The sequence below is a fragment of the Papilio polytes genome, unplaced genomic scaffold, assembly GCF_000836215.1.
Source record: "Papilio polytes unplaced genomic scaffold, Ppol_1.0 DF824158.1, whole genome shotgun sequence".
NCBI lineage: Eukaryota > Metazoa > Arthropoda > Insecta > Lepidoptera > Papilionidae > Papilio > Papilio polytes.
In genome coordinates, this window is record NW_013525046.1 from 1,712,162 (window position 1) to 1,728,928 (window position 16,767).

A 16,767-nucleotide genomic window follows, 5' to 3' on the forward strand; every position below is an offset into this window, starting at 1 on the left:
TGTTGACGTTAATATGACCCGCGTCCTCAGCTGCCAGCATGTGCGTGTCCCACACAGAGCGGTACTCCGGGTCATGGAGCACATCGTACAAAGAATCCGGCGATACGTCCTCGAACTCTGCCACCACCTGTAAACCAAGAACCAAACTAAAGACAGGATAGAGGATATGTCCTTCGACTGTTCCTTTGTTTATTTGAAATAAGAAAACTTATTGGAGACTAGCTATTGCTCGTGACGTCGTCCGCGTGGAATTAAAAAATAAAACTAGTCTAAGTTACTCAATGATAAATTAACTTTTTAATGATGAAAAATATTTGAAATCAGCCCTACAGTTTTTAAGTTATTCCAATACATATAAAAATACAAATCTTTCTTTTTTATAATATTAAGTATAGATGTCAGCTGTGAGCGATTTTAATGAAATGATGTTAGAATATTCATTGCCTTATAATACTATAAAAAGGGGGGGGGCCTTAGCCTCCCTAACCCCCTAGCTACAATACGATTATATTTCTTAAAAAAAAAGTTTTCCGTAAAGAAATCGAGAAGAGGATATAAACCACAAAAGGAATACTGTAAACAATAAATCACTTATCTCGGTCCCGTTTTTCAAGACGACAAAAGAAAGGAAAAATCTTAAATTCGAAATGACAGGTGAAAATAAATTTATCTGTACAAGAAATTTCTATGAAAACATTTTCTTCAAAACATACCTTGGTGAGATTTTTCGAAGAAAAATATGATTACATTTAACTAGAGATTTTATATCTCTGTAGTAAAAAAATTTAAGTAGAAATAAAGTTGAAGGAAAAGGAAATTAAAAATACATAACTACTAATAATTATAGAACAATAATATTATAACAATATACGAGCAATTTGCCAACCAGGATAACCCCTGCGTGTATAATTACACTGGCTGGTAACGTGCAAATGGCAGAACCTTGTTACTAATGGAACTCATTAACTAGAATAAATTGAACTTGCATTCACCACAGTTATTACTTAATTTAATCCAAATACTTTTTTATTTAAATCTTACTTTTCGTTAAATCAATTAGAATAAGGAGTTTTAAAATTTCCATGAAAACGACCAATTGAAACTTAAAGCTTAAACGGACGAAACTGCGATATGAAATAATTAGTGAAACTTGAGTTTAAAACTTGTTAAGTACTTACGAAGTGCGCGCAGGCTGTCTACACGAGCGAGCCAAGTTTCTAGTGCTCTTACAAACTGACACCAAGTGTTTCATTCAGATTAAAATGAACAGCGACCATTTCAGGTAAACCGGACACTTCAAAGTGCCACAATAGTTTTTTGATGTGATTAAAATATTAAATGTAAATAAAGAAATAAAACAAGTACTTGTATATCTCACGATACTACAAGTTAATTTTAAAAATACAAATATTTTTCGATATTAAAATTTCGACCCGTTTCGCTTTGTACGTGAAAAATGTTTAATATATTAAAGCAAGTAAAAGCTTAACATTTAAATATTTTTATATTTTAAAAACCTATTTCACTTTAAACGTATAAAATTAAACAAATTAGAATCCATTAAAAAACAAAAGCATTCACCCAAAAGGAGAACTTTCAAAAAGCATTCTAAAATTGAAATAATTTTGCGTCGCAGAGTAGCATCGCAAACTTTTTAAAAGCATTAATTTAAAATTTATCTCAGTGGCCACGTTGGCGTTGGAGGGAACTCTGAAATTAGCGAACGCGGCATGAAGCGAACATTCCATACAGCCCTACGGCATACTGTATTATGCAAATATCCACTGAAAATACGCTCTAATGTTACATTAATAAAAACATTTTAGCATAGCTCAAACTTATCTTTACTTACATATTTGTACTTTACTCAGTAATATTACTATTAGATGTAAAATTTTATCTGAAACTTTTTAATCTGTGAAATATTTTTGTCTGTTTTTCTATAACTGTCGGTGTGTGTTAAAATTACTTAATTATGGCACTTTTGTATATTTATTGTTCTAAGAAGCTTGAATAAAGGAAATAAACACAATAATCATTAGTTACAATATTAATTAAAATGAACAAGTAAACATCTGACGTGTGACCTTTTGGAAGCAATCGAATATAACCTTACACGTGAAAAATTGGTTGAATCGTTTAGGATTTAAACCTAAAGGTAAGCCACATACCTCTCAGGCGGTTATTAAATATTGTATTGTAAAATGCACGCATAAACTTTTATTTCAGCTGTTGTAGTGATCGTAAAAGGTTGTATAATTATGGTACTTATGTGTTAATGAATTGTTTATCTATACATGTAATAAAATTGGAGTGTCTGTTATGCAAAAAAAATTCCAGATTTCAGGATGATGACGTATTTGCGTTGCTGAGAACGAAAATGGCATTTAAAATTTTTGTCTCTGTCCGCAAGCCGCGGTTGTTTCGGGTAATCCCTGATACGGCTGGGCTGATTTTGACCGGACTTTCACTGAACGGTAAGCTTACATAGACGGGCATAATTATAGGTTACTTTTTTAATTCCGCGCTGTCAAAATGGCGTAACAGGTGGTCGAAGTTTGCGGCCGACAGTTAGTTAAATATATAACTTGTAATCTTTCCCTGTTTCCAATAAAAACGACTGTCATTTGCGTCTAATTCTAGATTTACTATAAATAGTATCCGACAAGATTATACTTTAGTCATAGAAAAATCTAGAATCAGACGGAAATGACAGTCGTGTTTATTGGAACGCAATAATATGAATGAACGATGACTTTTCTGTTCCGGAAACCATTTCTAACGTCAGTAAATCTACAATTGTCGAAGATATTAACAGATGTTTCTAGAAGAACGCAAGTGGCTACTTGATGCCAATTAATTGATTCTTGTCTATAGAAATGATTCAGTATATATACTCGTAATTCAAATTTCAGATCAAGATGTCGAGGATAATGCGAAGGAATTAACAAAGAAAGTAGATCCTACTACCATTAGAGATGCGCTAGGAATAGAGGAAAAAATGATGGAAAACTAATAGTAGTTGTACTAGTTTTAGTAGCTTTACTAGGGGTTTGCACAACACTACTGGCTTTGGAAAAAGACAAGTAGTAAAAAGTAATTTCGCGATACAATTTTATTTTTAGATTGATTTGTTGGCTATATAAAAATTCTCAAAGACCCGTAATCCCGTGAAATCATAACAGTAAGTTACGACACTATAAAAGAAGTATTAAAGCAGTTATGATCAATAACTTATATCATAACGACATCTCATAAAAAGGTGTTTGGGTGTCTGTGAAATGAAATATGGCAAATCTCTGTAGTTCTATACGTGACATTTTTACAAAATCATCCCTTCGTACGCACGACGGAACATCTTCTCTTACATTTGTTATAGTCAGAGAATTCGAATTCGAATTTTAGTGCCTTGTACAGACATTTTTATGGATTTCTTAATCTCTCTCTTCTTTTCCTATGTCCCCAAAGTGGGGCAGAGGGCGTCCACAGTACGCCGCCAGCTGGCTCTTTGTCTCGGACTATGACAGCCCGATTGCCTTCAAGACGGCTGCTAGTATACGTGATTTCTTAATAGATTTTAAAAATTCTAAGAAGGAACTAAATAAATCTGAATAAAATTCATTACTTGTTTACGAAATGTAAATGCATCTAACACTCTTGGACAGTTATATTGTTATGTTTTTATTAAATTTCGCCGCAAATTAAAACTCGACGTAAGTTAAGCGTCAAACTCACGCGAGCCTCACAAATTATGCAAAGTTAATTACTTTTTAAAATCGATAATACATTTGCTGTACAGTTCATATATATGTAAAAAAGACAGAAAGTCGTTGTAAGTTTCACCAGAAAAACTATGATATTACCTATTCCCTTTTAAAAAAAAGACAACAATGTTTCTATGCAGTGAAAACTTAGGACTCCAGTGCCATTGTTAGGCTGCGTAAAGATTGAAAACGCAGAAGTGAGCAAGTCTACAATGCGGTGGTTTCAATAGGCGAGGAAACAAGGCTCTTCGAGTACTTTTCTGTCATTCAAAAACAACTCTACCATTTGATATCTGCCTCGTTTTATTCAAATGGGTTGTATTCAAGTAAACGATAGCTAATGAGTCATGCTTCCAATATTTCTAACATTTCATTATTTCGAGAATAGAATGAATTTATGCAATCACAAGCTGTTGCCCCCGACTTTGTTCGAAATTACTAAGCTTTTTTCTTTCAGGAATCTGTGCTAAATTTAACGAAAGTCCGTTAAGAGATATGTAGTTGTTATAAACATCCAAGAAAACTTTCACATTTATAATACACAAAATAAATAAAAGTATACCCTTTACTACTGATGTGGTACAGTAGTATGAATATGATGCAATCACGATAAATAAAAAAACAATGAATGTACCCATTGTTATGCAACAACAGCCGCCAACAATTAAATAGCAGTCAAATAGTTTGCAGATTAGAGTTTCCATCTATATCTATACTTCTATACTAATATAATAAAGTGTAAACACACGCTTCTTTGTGGCATAGGATGTCAGTAATCTCTGCATATTTTTGAATAATTATTTCTTTAATAAAAAGCGCTAGACTTATCTTTATGTGGGAAAGAGACCATAAACCAAGCTGTCAACATCAAGGAAGCAAAGTTGCTATGGTTTGTCATCATGTCATGTCATTTTGACATTTGTAATTGATAATTTGTCAAATGTAAACAATACAATGAAATTTTCATAATTTCACGCGGATAAAGCCGCACGGAAACAGCTAGTATGTTAATAAAATGCATTAAATATCGAAGATGTCTTATTAAAAAACTTTTACTATTCGATTTTAATATTCATAATACCCGAAACCTTTGATCAAACCCCTCGGTGAATTTACGACTCTTACGAGACCAGAAACAGGGATCAAAACGCATAAGTCGTCTACACTGAGCTTTATTAGAGAATCAACGTAGGAGAAGTAATGTAAACCGCACGTGTGAATTTCATTCGTCCGTCCTCGTAAATAAATTCAACGTCCTTTTTTGCAATTCTAAGAGGATCTTTGGTCGGGGAAATTCTTAAGTATTAAATATCGTTAGAAGATTTTATTACGTCGATGAACGGAATTTAATCTGATAGGTAAATTAATATTACGAGTAATAGAATAAGGTTTTATTGACTAAAATGTCTCAATAATTCCTAGACGAAGATTGACTATTTTATAACAATCAATATTATTACATTTGTATATCTGCAAAGGACAAAAAATAATATTATTCCTTTATCCTTTAGAGAAAAATACTTGGTAATCATTTTCTCATAATTCATCCGCATGAAATTATGAAAATAGCAAATTTTAAAATGACATGACATGACAAACCTTAGCAGTCTTGCTTTCTTAATGTTGGCAGCAACTTATGGTCTCTTTCCCACATTAGTGTTTTTATCCAAAATATTTACCCCCTAAATTTAATGGCGTGAAAATGTATGGCCTAAAGCATGACGAAAGTGTAGGGCTTTTTATTAAGAAAAGAATTATTCAAAAACATGTTGTAATTGGTGCCATCTTAGGCAACAAAGAAGTGTGTGTTTACGCTTTATTATAAAAGTATAGATATATATCAAAAAGAGCACATGATTAAATAGGAAAGGCGTTAACAGACCCCCGCGGGTTAGTAATCTATTGCAAAGTTGAAATACAGCGGTTTTACATTAACGTAATAACTCACAAAGAGCGAAAAAGGCTTCAGCTGAATTATTTAGTACGGATATCACCTATTTTATGTTCTCGTATTGAATAAACTTTAAATGTCTACGCTCTTATCCTGTTAAACACACACATATATATACAATACGGGTATGTAGGTAGGTAGGTAGGTAGAGCAGGGCGAGGTGGTCTGCCCAGGGCGCCGTGCATAAAGGGGCGACACAGACGCGTTTTTCTTATGGGTTTGTCAGTACAAATGCAATCGTACGGGGTTCTGTATAAATCTCGCCCAGGGCGTCGGTAACCGGTCCTGCCTATATTTTCCATTTTGAAGTTATTCTTTATGTAGTTTAAAACTTACCAAATACCGACTGAGAAGTAATTGGTTGTTTGAGAAATAAAGTCGTTAAGTTTTATACTTAATTTTAACTTGTACTTTTTCATATTCTTCCATTTTACGTCTTTCATTTTAAAACATTTCGTTTTTACCGTTTTTAATATATGTTAACCCAACTATAAGTTGAAACTCTAGTTATTTAAATAATTACTCTAATACCAGTTTTTAAAAGTTTCTTTTAAAAAGTCCAATTTAAGAATCTCACTGATTGATGTAAGAATTTGAATAAAGAATTGAATGATAACAAAATTTTAAATTGAAAATTTTCGTCATTAATCCTTCCCGTCCCTTCCCGGTTACATTTACATACCTAATCCCGAAATTAATTAGGATCTGAAGACATCCCTTTTCATGCTTGGTTAGCTTTAAAAATCCCTTCGGATATTAAATAAATCCTCCCATTCACTTGAATAAATTTACCTAATTTTACAAATTTCTAGCCATTTTCACTCGAAATGTGGTTTTATTTAAGTTATAAAAGCATTCTTAGCATCTTAAAATAAGCTGGATTAAAATAATTTAATTTAATTTTTTTGAAAGTTAAACTATGTTATATTACTATTCTTTTTGGAAAGAAATCTATTTAACTATTTATATGAAAAACAATACAAAGGTACCTATACTATGTACTTGTAAAGAATTAACTATTACGTCTACCTTTTCAGCCACATTTTGAATGCAAATAGACCCTCATGAGTATAAAAGTGGTTAGGACCTAAACAAACCGCTTAAACGTCCAAGTAAGAGCAAATATTTACTCGCGGTCAGTACTGGCATCTCCGGTTTGTGAACATTAAACGAATTTAGCTTATTTCTTATACATTCCATGAAATATTTGAATATTTCTTCCTATATAAACGAACTAGCTTTTGCCCGCGACTCCTATCGCGTGGAAATAAAAAAAGTAAGTAGCCTATGTGTTCTTCCAGACTATGCTCTATATTTATGCCAAATTTCATCGAAACCAGTTCAGCCGTTTAGGCTACAAACTCAAACAAATGTCCATCCATCCATCTAAACTTACCTATTTATAAGTAAGACTAGCATTCGTCCGCGACTCCGTCTGCGAGGTGTTAGGAAAACCAAAACCAAGTCGTCTATGTGTTCTTTGAGACTATTATCTACATCAATGCCAAATTTCATTGAGATCCATTCAGCCGTTCAGATTACAAACTCTAACAAACATCCATCCATCCATTCATCTATCCATCTAAACTTTTACATTTATAATATTAGTATTAACAAACGACAAAATTCACGCCGGTTCAGTGTACCGACTAGTTTAATTTAGTTTATTCAAGTCACGTTTCATCTTTCATTTAAATTGGAACCTTATTTAATCAACATTACACAAGCACGAGCGTAAATTAGTAGAAAAATCCAATAAAAGCACGCTTACAATTCGAAACGTAAATAAAGATGAAACTGGAACATAACTTCAAGTTGAAACTAGAAAATATCTTGCTTTACAATTTGACCTAGTGACTTCGCGCTCTGATTTGCTACAGCTAGCTTTTTTTTAATATCAACCTATTAACTCGATATAATCTTTATAATACTTCTCGTAAGTGCCTGCTGCCTGCCCAGAAGCTTATGCCCAGCATTGAGAATTTTATAGCTAATAAGAAAATTTCTCATGTATTCAACTCGTATTTATTCCCTCGGGTTTTATCTCAGAATTTATTTGGGGTAGTAATACTTATCTACCTGTAGAACATCTTATCGCGTTTCCGCTATTAAGTTTTTATGGTTTCGGTCAATTAGCGAAAACGAGAGACGGTAATCTTAACACAGAAAAGCTTACCGTGTAGCGTCTTCAAGTTTATTAGTACTCGACTTTTTACAGCCTAGCTGTTGCTCATGATTCACTTCAGGTCAAATAAATAAATTTACTAAGTTCCTGAAATGCAATTTCATCAAAAGTATAACGCATTAGCAGAAGATATAAAATAAACATGCAACATAAACACATTTTAATTCAAAACACGGCAACACTGGCCGATTATAAAACGAAAGAAACTAACCTTAACAGTCCGAAGCGCGCCATGGGCCGCATCCTCCGCCCATACTTTAACACCATCTCTTTCATACTCCAGGCTCCAGCCGTCTTCGGAAGCGAGGAGTTGCTTCAGGGTCTCGAAGTCAGAGTCGTCAGCCACGCGAGCTTCGCCCCGCGCCCAGCCCGCGCCTCCCATTCGCTCGCGGACATCACAACCGACTGCAGGGCGACACAACCGCGCCAACAGTCGATGCTCAGCGCATGCGCGGGAACGATCACCGCAATCTTCTTTTTGGGTTACGCGGTTAAATGGAATTCATGATTTATCGCTATCATAATTTACATTTATAATAAATTAGGTTTATGTTTTAAATATTGTCATAATTATTTTCGTTAATATTTTGATTTTTTATTGGGATAAAGACCTGGAATATTTATACAATAATGAAATATGATACTTTTATGCACAATTTAAATATAATTACGTTATACGTATGTTATTACAAGTCTGCTAAAGTAGCTTGATTCATGTCCGAGCAATGCGATAATTATTGATTTTTAATATTAAAAATATTAAATTAACACAAAAATTATATGTTACGGAACCTAATATTGCGAAAACGTTTCATGTTTGACGGAACGTGCTTTGAAAAGCACAAAGTGTTAGCGTAGTAAGTGGGCTTAAGTAACTCTACGGCGTAGCGTTGCTACGGCGCAGGTGTGTCTGATGACTCGAGTGGTTACAAATCGTAAAGAAATATAACTCAAGGACGTATATAATGTGTCCTATTTTCTATATTCTGTATTCAAAACTATACAATCTTACTAATCTTACTTATATTATAAATGCGAAAGTTCAGATGGATGGATGGATGAATGTTTGTTAGAGTTTGTAGCCTAAACGGCTGAACGGAACTCGATGAAATTTGGCATAGATGTAGAGCATAGTCTGAAATACAACATAGGCTACTTACTTTTGTTTTTTTAATTCGACGCGGACGGATTCGCGGGCGAAAGCAAGTTTACTATAAAGTATTATAAAATTGTTGTTATAAATTATTTTCTGAACAATTTTGAAAGTACTTTTAATAACTTATTAGACTAATCGGTAAGAGTTATCAGGGTATGAAAGGATTGCGTTCGATGACGTAGTACGGACGCATTTGTGCCCCACATATCTAATTAATTCAATTCATATTCTTTTGATGTCGCGAGCTATTGCCAGGGAATGAGGTTAGGGAGCAGACGACTTTATTAGTGACGCCATCCACTCAAACTCGATAAACAATACAATGTTACTAAGCTATATACAAGTTACAATTCTATAAGGATAAGAAGCATTGAATTAAATACCTAACGAATAGTTCCTCGACTAACAAAAGGTTTTTTTTTAAATATAATCTGGTTAAAAGCAGTTTGCTTTTTATTTATATATTTACAAGACATTAAGTATTATTATAATGTAATACGCTTCAAAATCTTAAGTAAACATTCTCGTGAGACAATTTTCACTATCTGACGCTAGCGATGCAAAACGCCTAGCAAATATTTACAGCAAACATTCACAAGAGAAACTATTCGCGTCAGAGCTGTTAGGAAGACATTTTATTGTTTTAGTTTGAACTACTGGAAATTACAAGTTTTAAACACAGATTGTTGTGCTATTAAAATAACTATTTAAGTCTTTTGTTTATATTTAGTAACTATTGCGGGTTTTTTTCACGTAATTTAATTAAAAATATTCAGTTTCTTGGTATTCTCGTAAATATTAAGTATCTTTGTGATTCTGAATATTAAAATTTATCATCATCACAGTCTGTGATGTATTATTTATTTAAAATTGAAACATAACGTTTACAACACACGTTATAATATTACATAACAGCAAATTGCATGACATATTATCAAATAAGTATTGACCTTTGTTATAATTTGATCATCGTTTAAAATAACAATAACAACAGTTTGATTAGTCAACGTAAGTCTAGATAATAAAAATCCCCGTTTACGCTTGTTGTAGTGGGAAATTGAAACAAAACGCAGTTTTACAGTTAAATAAAGAGTTCAGTGTAAGCCTACAGTAAACAGAAGGCAACAAACAGAAGGATACACCAGACATAAAAACAATATACAGATAAAGTCAAGTTGTATTTACCAAGATATCGTCAGCATGAAGTTGGAAGTTTGTTTCGTTCTTTCTTTAGCGCTGTCTCTACTTTTCGTAAGTGATGCTCGTCAGTTTAGCAGATGTGAACTGGTACGCCAATTACGAAGTCATCGGTTTCCAGCAAACAAGCTAAGACAGTGTACGTAAAACATGTTTTTTTTAATTAATAAAAGGTTCCGAAAAATGTTAATTTTGTATAGGATGAAAGTTTTTATTAATTAAAGCAATTTGATGTCATATTTACTCTTACCTTTTAACACCAAAACATTACGTTACAGCTAACAAAAACAAATGACAATTAGAATTTTATAAAAACAAAACACAACATTTGTAAACGACAAAAGAAAAGTAATTTTCTAACCAGTAATTTTTTTTTCTTTTTAATAACATAAGGTGGCAAACGATCAAGCGGCCTCTTGAATTTGCCGAGAAACATAGATAGGATATTTATCCTTCGTATGCGTCTCCTTCACCGTCAAATCCACTTTTGCTTACCATCCCTACCTTATAAGAAAATACTGGGAAGGCAAAGGGACTAAAATTAGACCTTCGGAACCATACTCATCAGACGAAACGCGATTTTGCACCCCCTTCTAATAAGGAGGGGGTGCAAAGAACATATTCTTAATCACAACCTAATTTTTTAATCTTTTTGGATAGTTTAATAAGGTTTTCATGGTTTCAGGGGTATGTCTGATCGAGAGTCACAGCGGCGGTCGCACCAACCTCGTTAGTAGAGTCAATAAGTCTGGACACCGCGAGTACGGTCTGTTCCAGCTTAGCGACAGATTCTGGTGCAGCGATAGCGACCTACCGGGGAAGGACTGTAACGTCACTTGTGCTGGTATGGCGAATTAATTAATCAGATTTAGAATTTCACAATATATTTACTATAAAATCCTATTGGCCAAGTACTGAAATAAATCTTGAAAACATAGCTCGATAAGCACCGCTAACAACCTCACAGACGTGATTTTTTATAGGAATACTAGCTTTCGCTCCGGAATCAGTGGAATTAAAAAAAAAACAAAAGCAAGTAGCCTGTGTGTTCTTCCAGACTTTACTCTACATATATGCCAAACTTCATCCAGATCTGTTAAGCCATTTAGGCTACAAACTCTAACAAACGTCCATCCATCTAAACTTTCGCATTTACAATATTAGCAAGAGTTTAACCGTTATTATTAATCAATTCATGTCTGGTGTTAAAGTTTACCTCGAGAATCGTGTAATACCACACTCTCACCATCTGCTGCTGCTGCCATCTGCTATAATTCAAACTTTTTATTCCAGACCTCCTTACTGATGACATCACAAAGGCGGCGAAATGCGCCAAGAAAGTGTACAAACGTCATGGATTTACCGCTTGGAATGGATGGAGCAAATGCCAAGGCTCATTGCCTGATATTAGCTCCTGCTAGAAAATCCTTTGAAAAACAATATTTATAGATCTTGTCTACAGTGTAATCTCAAGTAATATTAGGGGTAGCAGTCATAATAATGGGTGTAGTAATGTAGCATTCTTGGTATATCTTTCCTTTGCCTATTTCAATTTTGATTATAATAAAACATATATTAACTCTGTTTTAAACGTTTTTTTCCAATGCCTAAATCTTTATCGAATAGAAAATCTAATTTATTGGAGATCTGTCTACTATGTACTTATTAATAATTATTCGTCTTTTAGTATAAAAGGCAGCTAATTTTGCTAATTTGATTATTCTAAATATATGACAACAAAAGCGTCGACAATCGATGATCTGTCTGAGTCTAGAGTAGTGGGGAATATCATTAACATGGTGTTATTCGAAGAAGCTTTTATGTCTATTTTACATTTTTTATTACTAGGGGTTGTGTAAAGATTGACCTCTTCCCAGGAACTTTGGCGACGGTCATGGCAACAATGTCAACGAATGCCAATATGTAAAACGCATACGTGTTGTATAATTATTTTTTATTCACAAAGATTATATGTTGAAAATATATTTTTCTGACAATAATGATAGACAGTTTTAATTAACATATTATTCTAAGAGCAATCTCTTATTCTCTATATCTCATTTATTTCTTGCACGACTTGATGTCGGGTAGAGGTTTTCCACGGCACTTATTCTTCCAGCCGTACCAGGCGTCGAATCCATGTCTCTGGTAGATCTTCTTGGCACAAGCTGCAGCCTTCGAAATGTTTTCAGTGATGAGTTCTGCATAAAATCAGAGAACCATTATTTAAAAAAATAGTTTACAAAAAAGTTTCCGTTAGAGTAAAACAATTTAAATTTAAGGACAAAATTAAGGACCACTAGAGTCCAAGTAAAACGCATAACTGTTTACTCGCGCTTTGATCCTTATGAACTTATATGGAGGTGAGCACACTACTCGATTTCTAGTTGTGCAACTAAACAGTTGAATTGGCTGCGAAACAATCGGACAACAGTCGTGCGATAGTTTAATCAAAGATGTCCGCCCACTCTAAACCAGACAAGGCAAGAATATAGTAAAAATAAGAAAATCTCTGACTCACGTTTACAGGTGACGTTGCAATCTTTTCCAGGCTTGTTCGTAGTACTGCACCAATACCTGTTGTTGATCTGGAAGAGGCCGTAGTCTCGAGAACCATCGCTGTTTGGTTTGCTTACGATGTCCGTGCGCCGGGAACTCTCATTTTCCACTAAACACACCCCTGCAAGTGACGAAAAGAGAATTCTTTAGATCTAGTTGTATTTTTAGGCAGTCCAGATTTGAGTGCTACCGTCCTAGGCGATTACTACGGCGCTCTCAATTTTAACAAGGCTTTTTTGAAGGGTTCATGTAAGGCCGTGTAATTCGCACATCTGTTCCTCCCATTTCTGTTCAGAGCCCTACCCTAAAGCTGGTACTAGATAAAGGAAAATTACACTATGAGTCTGATGGATTCTAAGTGACAGCTAGGTTATTACAACGTTGATAGGTTTCCCGAAGGACGGACCAATTGTTTGAACTACTAGTTTTTAAGCGGGATTCCCGTCACTGTAGTCGTAAAGCGACTTTCTTTATGTAGACAAAGAGATACAGCAATGACATTTACTGATACCTAATTATGACTTAACACATATAATCACTAATACTTAATCATTTGTTTTGGATTAATAAACCAGCCAGTTATCAGATATCTATTTTTAAAGCAATTGATTTTTATCGAAAAAAGAGGTAAACCAAGAATTAGTTCAACTGTCACAAATTTAAGAAGCACCGAAGTACACTTAACAATCTCCATTTCCAGAAAAGAATATTCTTAATTTCAAAATAACACGTCAATCATTGACAGGCTTTTTGTTACAGTCTTAACAGAATACATTAAAAACCACTTTAATTTAATCAACCCACGTTGTACCAAAATAAAACATCTACTTACAGTCTCTCATTTTGTTCTCCGGAAATCCATGCTTTCTTAGCTGACGCACCAGCTCGCACCGAGATAGCTGTTTGGCTTCACATTGGCTGAACACAGCAAGCGCAAATAATACTACGATAAATTTCATGTTAACTGTTACAGAGTAATGCTTTGAAGACTATGTTCGAATGTTAGAAGCGATAAAAAAACGTGTCCTTAAATACTGATCTGAGCTGGAATATTTCAGTTCAGGGAACTTGGGAATCCCAGGGTGTTGTAATCAATAATGAATAGGACTTTGATGAGGGAAGTCTTAGGTATCGATGTATGAAATCGAAAGATAAAAATGTATTACATTACGGGTACACAAAGGAAAATTGTACCATTTTATTGGACCTTCGTTTTGCACTAGACCGAGAATTACGTCCTCAGTGATTAATAATTTTTGACGAGATTTAGAATTTTATTTTTATAATAAAAGGGCGCAAACGAGCGAGAACACTGAGGTGGTTAACCATATGATAGATATGGAAATTCAGATTAAGAAAGAAAATGATGATTTTTAAAATACTTTGACTACTACTCTAAAGAATTCTATATATTGAATGTAAAAATAATTCCTTTTTTAAGTATTTACTAGTCACGAACATTCTATTAAATGTTATCGAAATCACTATTTTACAATTATCTATAAAATGTCTATGTGTGGTATTTCCAAAGAATATTTCCTAGGTTGTGTATATCTTAAACAATTTTTTAAATTTGTAACACTTGACAACTATATCATTGTTACTATACTTTTATACGAAATGCAATATTTTTTCTTTTTAATCTTTGTCTTAACTTTATTTTATCTCAATTTCGTAATAATTGTATCAAACCTATTAATTATTAATAAATGAAGATGATTAATAATGGCTTATCGGTTTTCAACCCTGCATTATGTGCAACCATCAGTTTCTTGACGTATTACGTAGTGTCTCCAGTATTTATATGTGATGTTTTCTTATTTGTATCATTCGTTAAAAGGATATCAAATATTTCTGACAACCTAACCTAAAAATCAACATGAAACTAACTATAGTACTGTTCGCTTTAGGTGTATTGAGCCAATGCGAAGGCAAACAACTGTCAAGATGTGAACTGGTACGAGAATTAAGGAATCATGGCTTCCCGCAGAACAAACTGAGAGATTGTAAGTTAACCTTATACAAGGATTGATAAAAAACAGATTTTAAAAGTAACTATTTAACTCTATTGTGCGTTTCTGTAGCAGTTAGCAGCCGAAACAGGAAAATCATGTGGGAATGAAATTAAGCAGTGTTTGTTTTAGAGACTTTTCAGTTTTTTTCTTTATTTACTAATGTATCTTTTACCATTCCAACTAAGCTCTAGGTTTGTGCTAGAATATGGTTTACAATAATCGAATGGATACGAACCCACGATCACGTGAACAGAAATCCGTACCAACCATTAGGCTATTGTCGCTTAAAATACGCAGCACTGATCCATTTATACACTAAATACTATCTGTCCTACCTTTCCAGGGGTATGTTTGGTCGAGAGTGAAAGTTCCCGTCGCACTGACGTCATCGGCAAACCAAACAGCGACGGTTCCCGGGACTACGGACTGTTTCAGATCAACAACAAGTATTGGTGCAGTACTACCAACATTCCCGGAAAAGACTGCAATGTTACTTGCAATCGTTAGTTCTATGGTTTCTTTTACACTTCATTAGTTTTTTATCTATTGTTTATTGGCTTTGATTATTAAAATTATTTTTTTTTAAGTTTTAGAATACCTATGGAATGTTAAAGGAAAGTTATTTGTTACTTAGATTTAAATAACGTCCTCTATATTATCAGTCTCCGTTCTATAGATTTGTGTTACTTACGATTGACAGGTATTCAGATCGTCTCACGAATTGAGGGTTACTTCAAATAGATTTACCTCAAAACCCTATTGATGTTACTGTCATTTTCATATAGTGCTTTTGTTTTTCATTGTTTGAAACACAAACAAATGTGATTGCTTCCGCTACATTAGATATTTTTCACAATTGCAAGCGATTTATAGATTTTTTATAATTTTCATATTGACTTTGATATTATTTCAGAACTCATAACCGACGATATAACGAAGGCAGCAGCTTGCGCTAAGAAGATCTACCAGAGACATGGCTTCGACGCCTGGTACGGTTGGAAGAATAAGTGCCGTGGAAAACCCCTGCCTGATATTAGCTCATGCTAACATGTAATATTGTATCCGAATTACATAGCTAAATAACTAACAATATTATCATATGATTTATGATAATCATAACGTTTGTAAATAATCTTTTTTTTTTATTATTCTCTCAATCTCTCCAATGTACTTATTCACTTTATTGACAAATATAAAATAAAGATTTTGTGTGTATACATGTTTATTTATATATATACTAAGATTATAAAGACTTGTATTTTTGTATGTATTGAAATAACTCAAAAATTACTGGACCGATTTAAAAAAACTCTCGCACCATTAAAAAACTACGTAACGACTGAGTAACATAGGCTACTTTTTACTTTTTATTTAGATCTACGCGGACGCAGTCGCAAACATCAGCTAGTACATTATAATTTTTATACTTAGCTTAATTTCGATTCGTAGTAAATCAAAAATGGTGCTATTTTAGAACTTATAGACGATATTACTATGGCTTCAGCTTGTATAGAAGATAGATATGCTTTCTAAGGCTGTTATGACTAAAATAACAAATGTTATGAAAATCATTTACCCAAAATAAAATGCTGCAACAAATACACGATTTACGAGTACCTGGCTACATAAATACCAATTATAGCGTACTAGCTTTCGCCCGCGACTCCGTCCGCGTGGAATTAAAAAAAAAACAAAAGTGCGTAGCTTATGTGTTCTTCAAGACTATCCTCTACATCTATGCGAAATTTCATCAAGACCCGTTCCCCCGTTTGGGCTACAAACTGTAACAAACATCCATCCATCCATCCAAACTTTCGCATTTATAATATTAGCAAGAAGTAAGATTAGTAAGATTAAAAATTATAATGTTGAAAAAATTACTTCATAAATGTTCCCTATGTTTTTATTATTCAAAATAACCTCAAATTATTTCTCACTAT

The 16,767-nt window shown here is 33.6% G+C and overlaps 4 protein-coding genes across 4 annotated transcripts in view; 2 read left to right on the forward strand and 2 right to left on the reverse strand.

The window, feature by feature from the left end:
- LOC106111501 (PCTP-like protein) overlaps positions 1-8,356 on the reverse strand; it is a 13,965-nt gene extending 5,609 nt beyond the window's left edge. The window contains exons 1-2 of the mRNA XM_013293620.1: positions 8,112-8,356; positions 19-127 (exon numbers count right to left, since the gene is read on the reverse strand). Coding sequence (XP_013149074.1) covers positions 19-127; positions 8,112-8,282 — 280 coding nt within the window. The 5' untranslated portion in view covers positions 8,283-8,356. The remainder of the gene's footprint in view (positions 1-18; positions 128-8,111) is intronic.
- A 1,729-nt stretch (positions 8,357-10,085) lies between these two features.
- Positions 10,086-11,838, forward strand: LOC106111570 (lysozyme-like). Its single transcript, XM_013293698.1, has 3 exons — positions 10,086-10,392; positions 10,939-11,097; positions 11,547-11,838. The coding sequence occupies exons 1-3, from the start codon at positions 10,257-10,259 to the stop codon at positions 11,672-11,674; spliced, it is 423 nt and encodes a 140-aa protein (XP_013149152.1). The 5' UTR covers positions 10,086-10,256; the 3' UTR covers positions 11,675-11,838.
- Positions 11,839-12,210: 372 nt separating this feature from the next.
- On the reverse strand, positions 12,211-13,771 carry LOC106111564 (lysozyme-like). Its single transcript, XM_013293692.1, has 3 exons — positions 13,645-13,771; positions 12,775-12,933; positions 12,211-12,454 (listed from the first exon to the last, which is right to left on the reverse strand). The coding sequence occupies exons 1-3, from the start codon at positions 13,769-13,771 to the stop codon at positions 12,315-12,317; spliced, it is 426 nt and encodes a 141-aa protein (XP_013149146.1). The 3' UTR covers positions 12,211-12,314.
- A 920-nt stretch (positions 13,772-14,691) lies between these two features.
- On the forward strand, positions 14,692-15,874 carry LOC106111565 (lysozyme-like). The gene is made up of 3 exons (XM_013293693.1): positions 14,692-14,818; positions 15,171-15,329; positions 15,741-15,874. The coding sequence occupies exons 1-3, from the start codon at positions 14,692-14,694 to the stop codon at positions 15,872-15,874; spliced, it is 420 nt and encodes a 139-aa protein (XP_013149147.1).
- The last annotated feature ends 893 nt before the right edge of the window (positions 15,875-16,767 follow it).

What these genes read in the sequence shown, in the direction of transcription:
- LOC106111570 (XM_013293698.1), top strand. Translation starts at nt 10,257, where the DNA reads ATGAAGTTGGAAGTTTGTTTCGTTCTTTCTTTAGCGCTGTCTCTACTT. An exon ending in AGCAAACAAGCTAAGACAGT is followed by an intron (nt 10,393 to 10,938) that starts GTACGTAAAACA and finishes TCATGGTTTCAG; the next exon opens with GGGTATGTCTGATCGAGAGT. An exon ending in CTGTAACGTCACTTGTGCTG is followed by an intron (nt 11,098 to 11,546) that starts GTATGGCGAATT and finishes TTTTTATTCCAG; the next exon opens with ACCTCCTTACTGATGACATC.
- LOC106111564 (XM_013293692.1), bottom strand. Translation starts at nt 13,771, where the DNA reads ATGAAATTTATCGTAGTATTATTTGCGCTTGCTGTGTTCAGCCAATGT. An exon ending in GGAGAACAAAATGAGAGACT is followed by an intron (nt 12,934 to 13,644) that starts GTAAGTAGATGT and finishes CGTCACTTGCAG; the next exon opens with GGGTGTGTTTAGTGGAAAAT. An exon ending in TTGCAACGTCACCTGTAAAC is followed by an intron (nt 12,455 to 12,774) that starts GTGAGTCAGAGA and finishes GATTTTATGCAG; the next exon opens with AACTCATCACTGAAAACATT.
- LOC106111565 (XM_013293693.1), top strand. Translation starts at nt 14,692, where the DNA reads ATGAAACTAACTATAGTACTGTTCGCTTTAGGTGTATTGAGCCAATGC. An exon ending in GCAGAACAAACTGAGAGATT is followed by an intron (nt 14,819 to 15,170) that starts GTAAGTTAACCT and finishes CTACCTTTCCAG; the next exon opens with GGGTATGTTTGGTCGAGAGT. An exon ending in CTGCAATGTTACTTGCAATC is followed by an intron (nt 15,330 to 15,740) that starts GTTAGTTCTATG and finishes ATATTATTTCAG; the next exon opens with AACTCATAACCGACGATATA.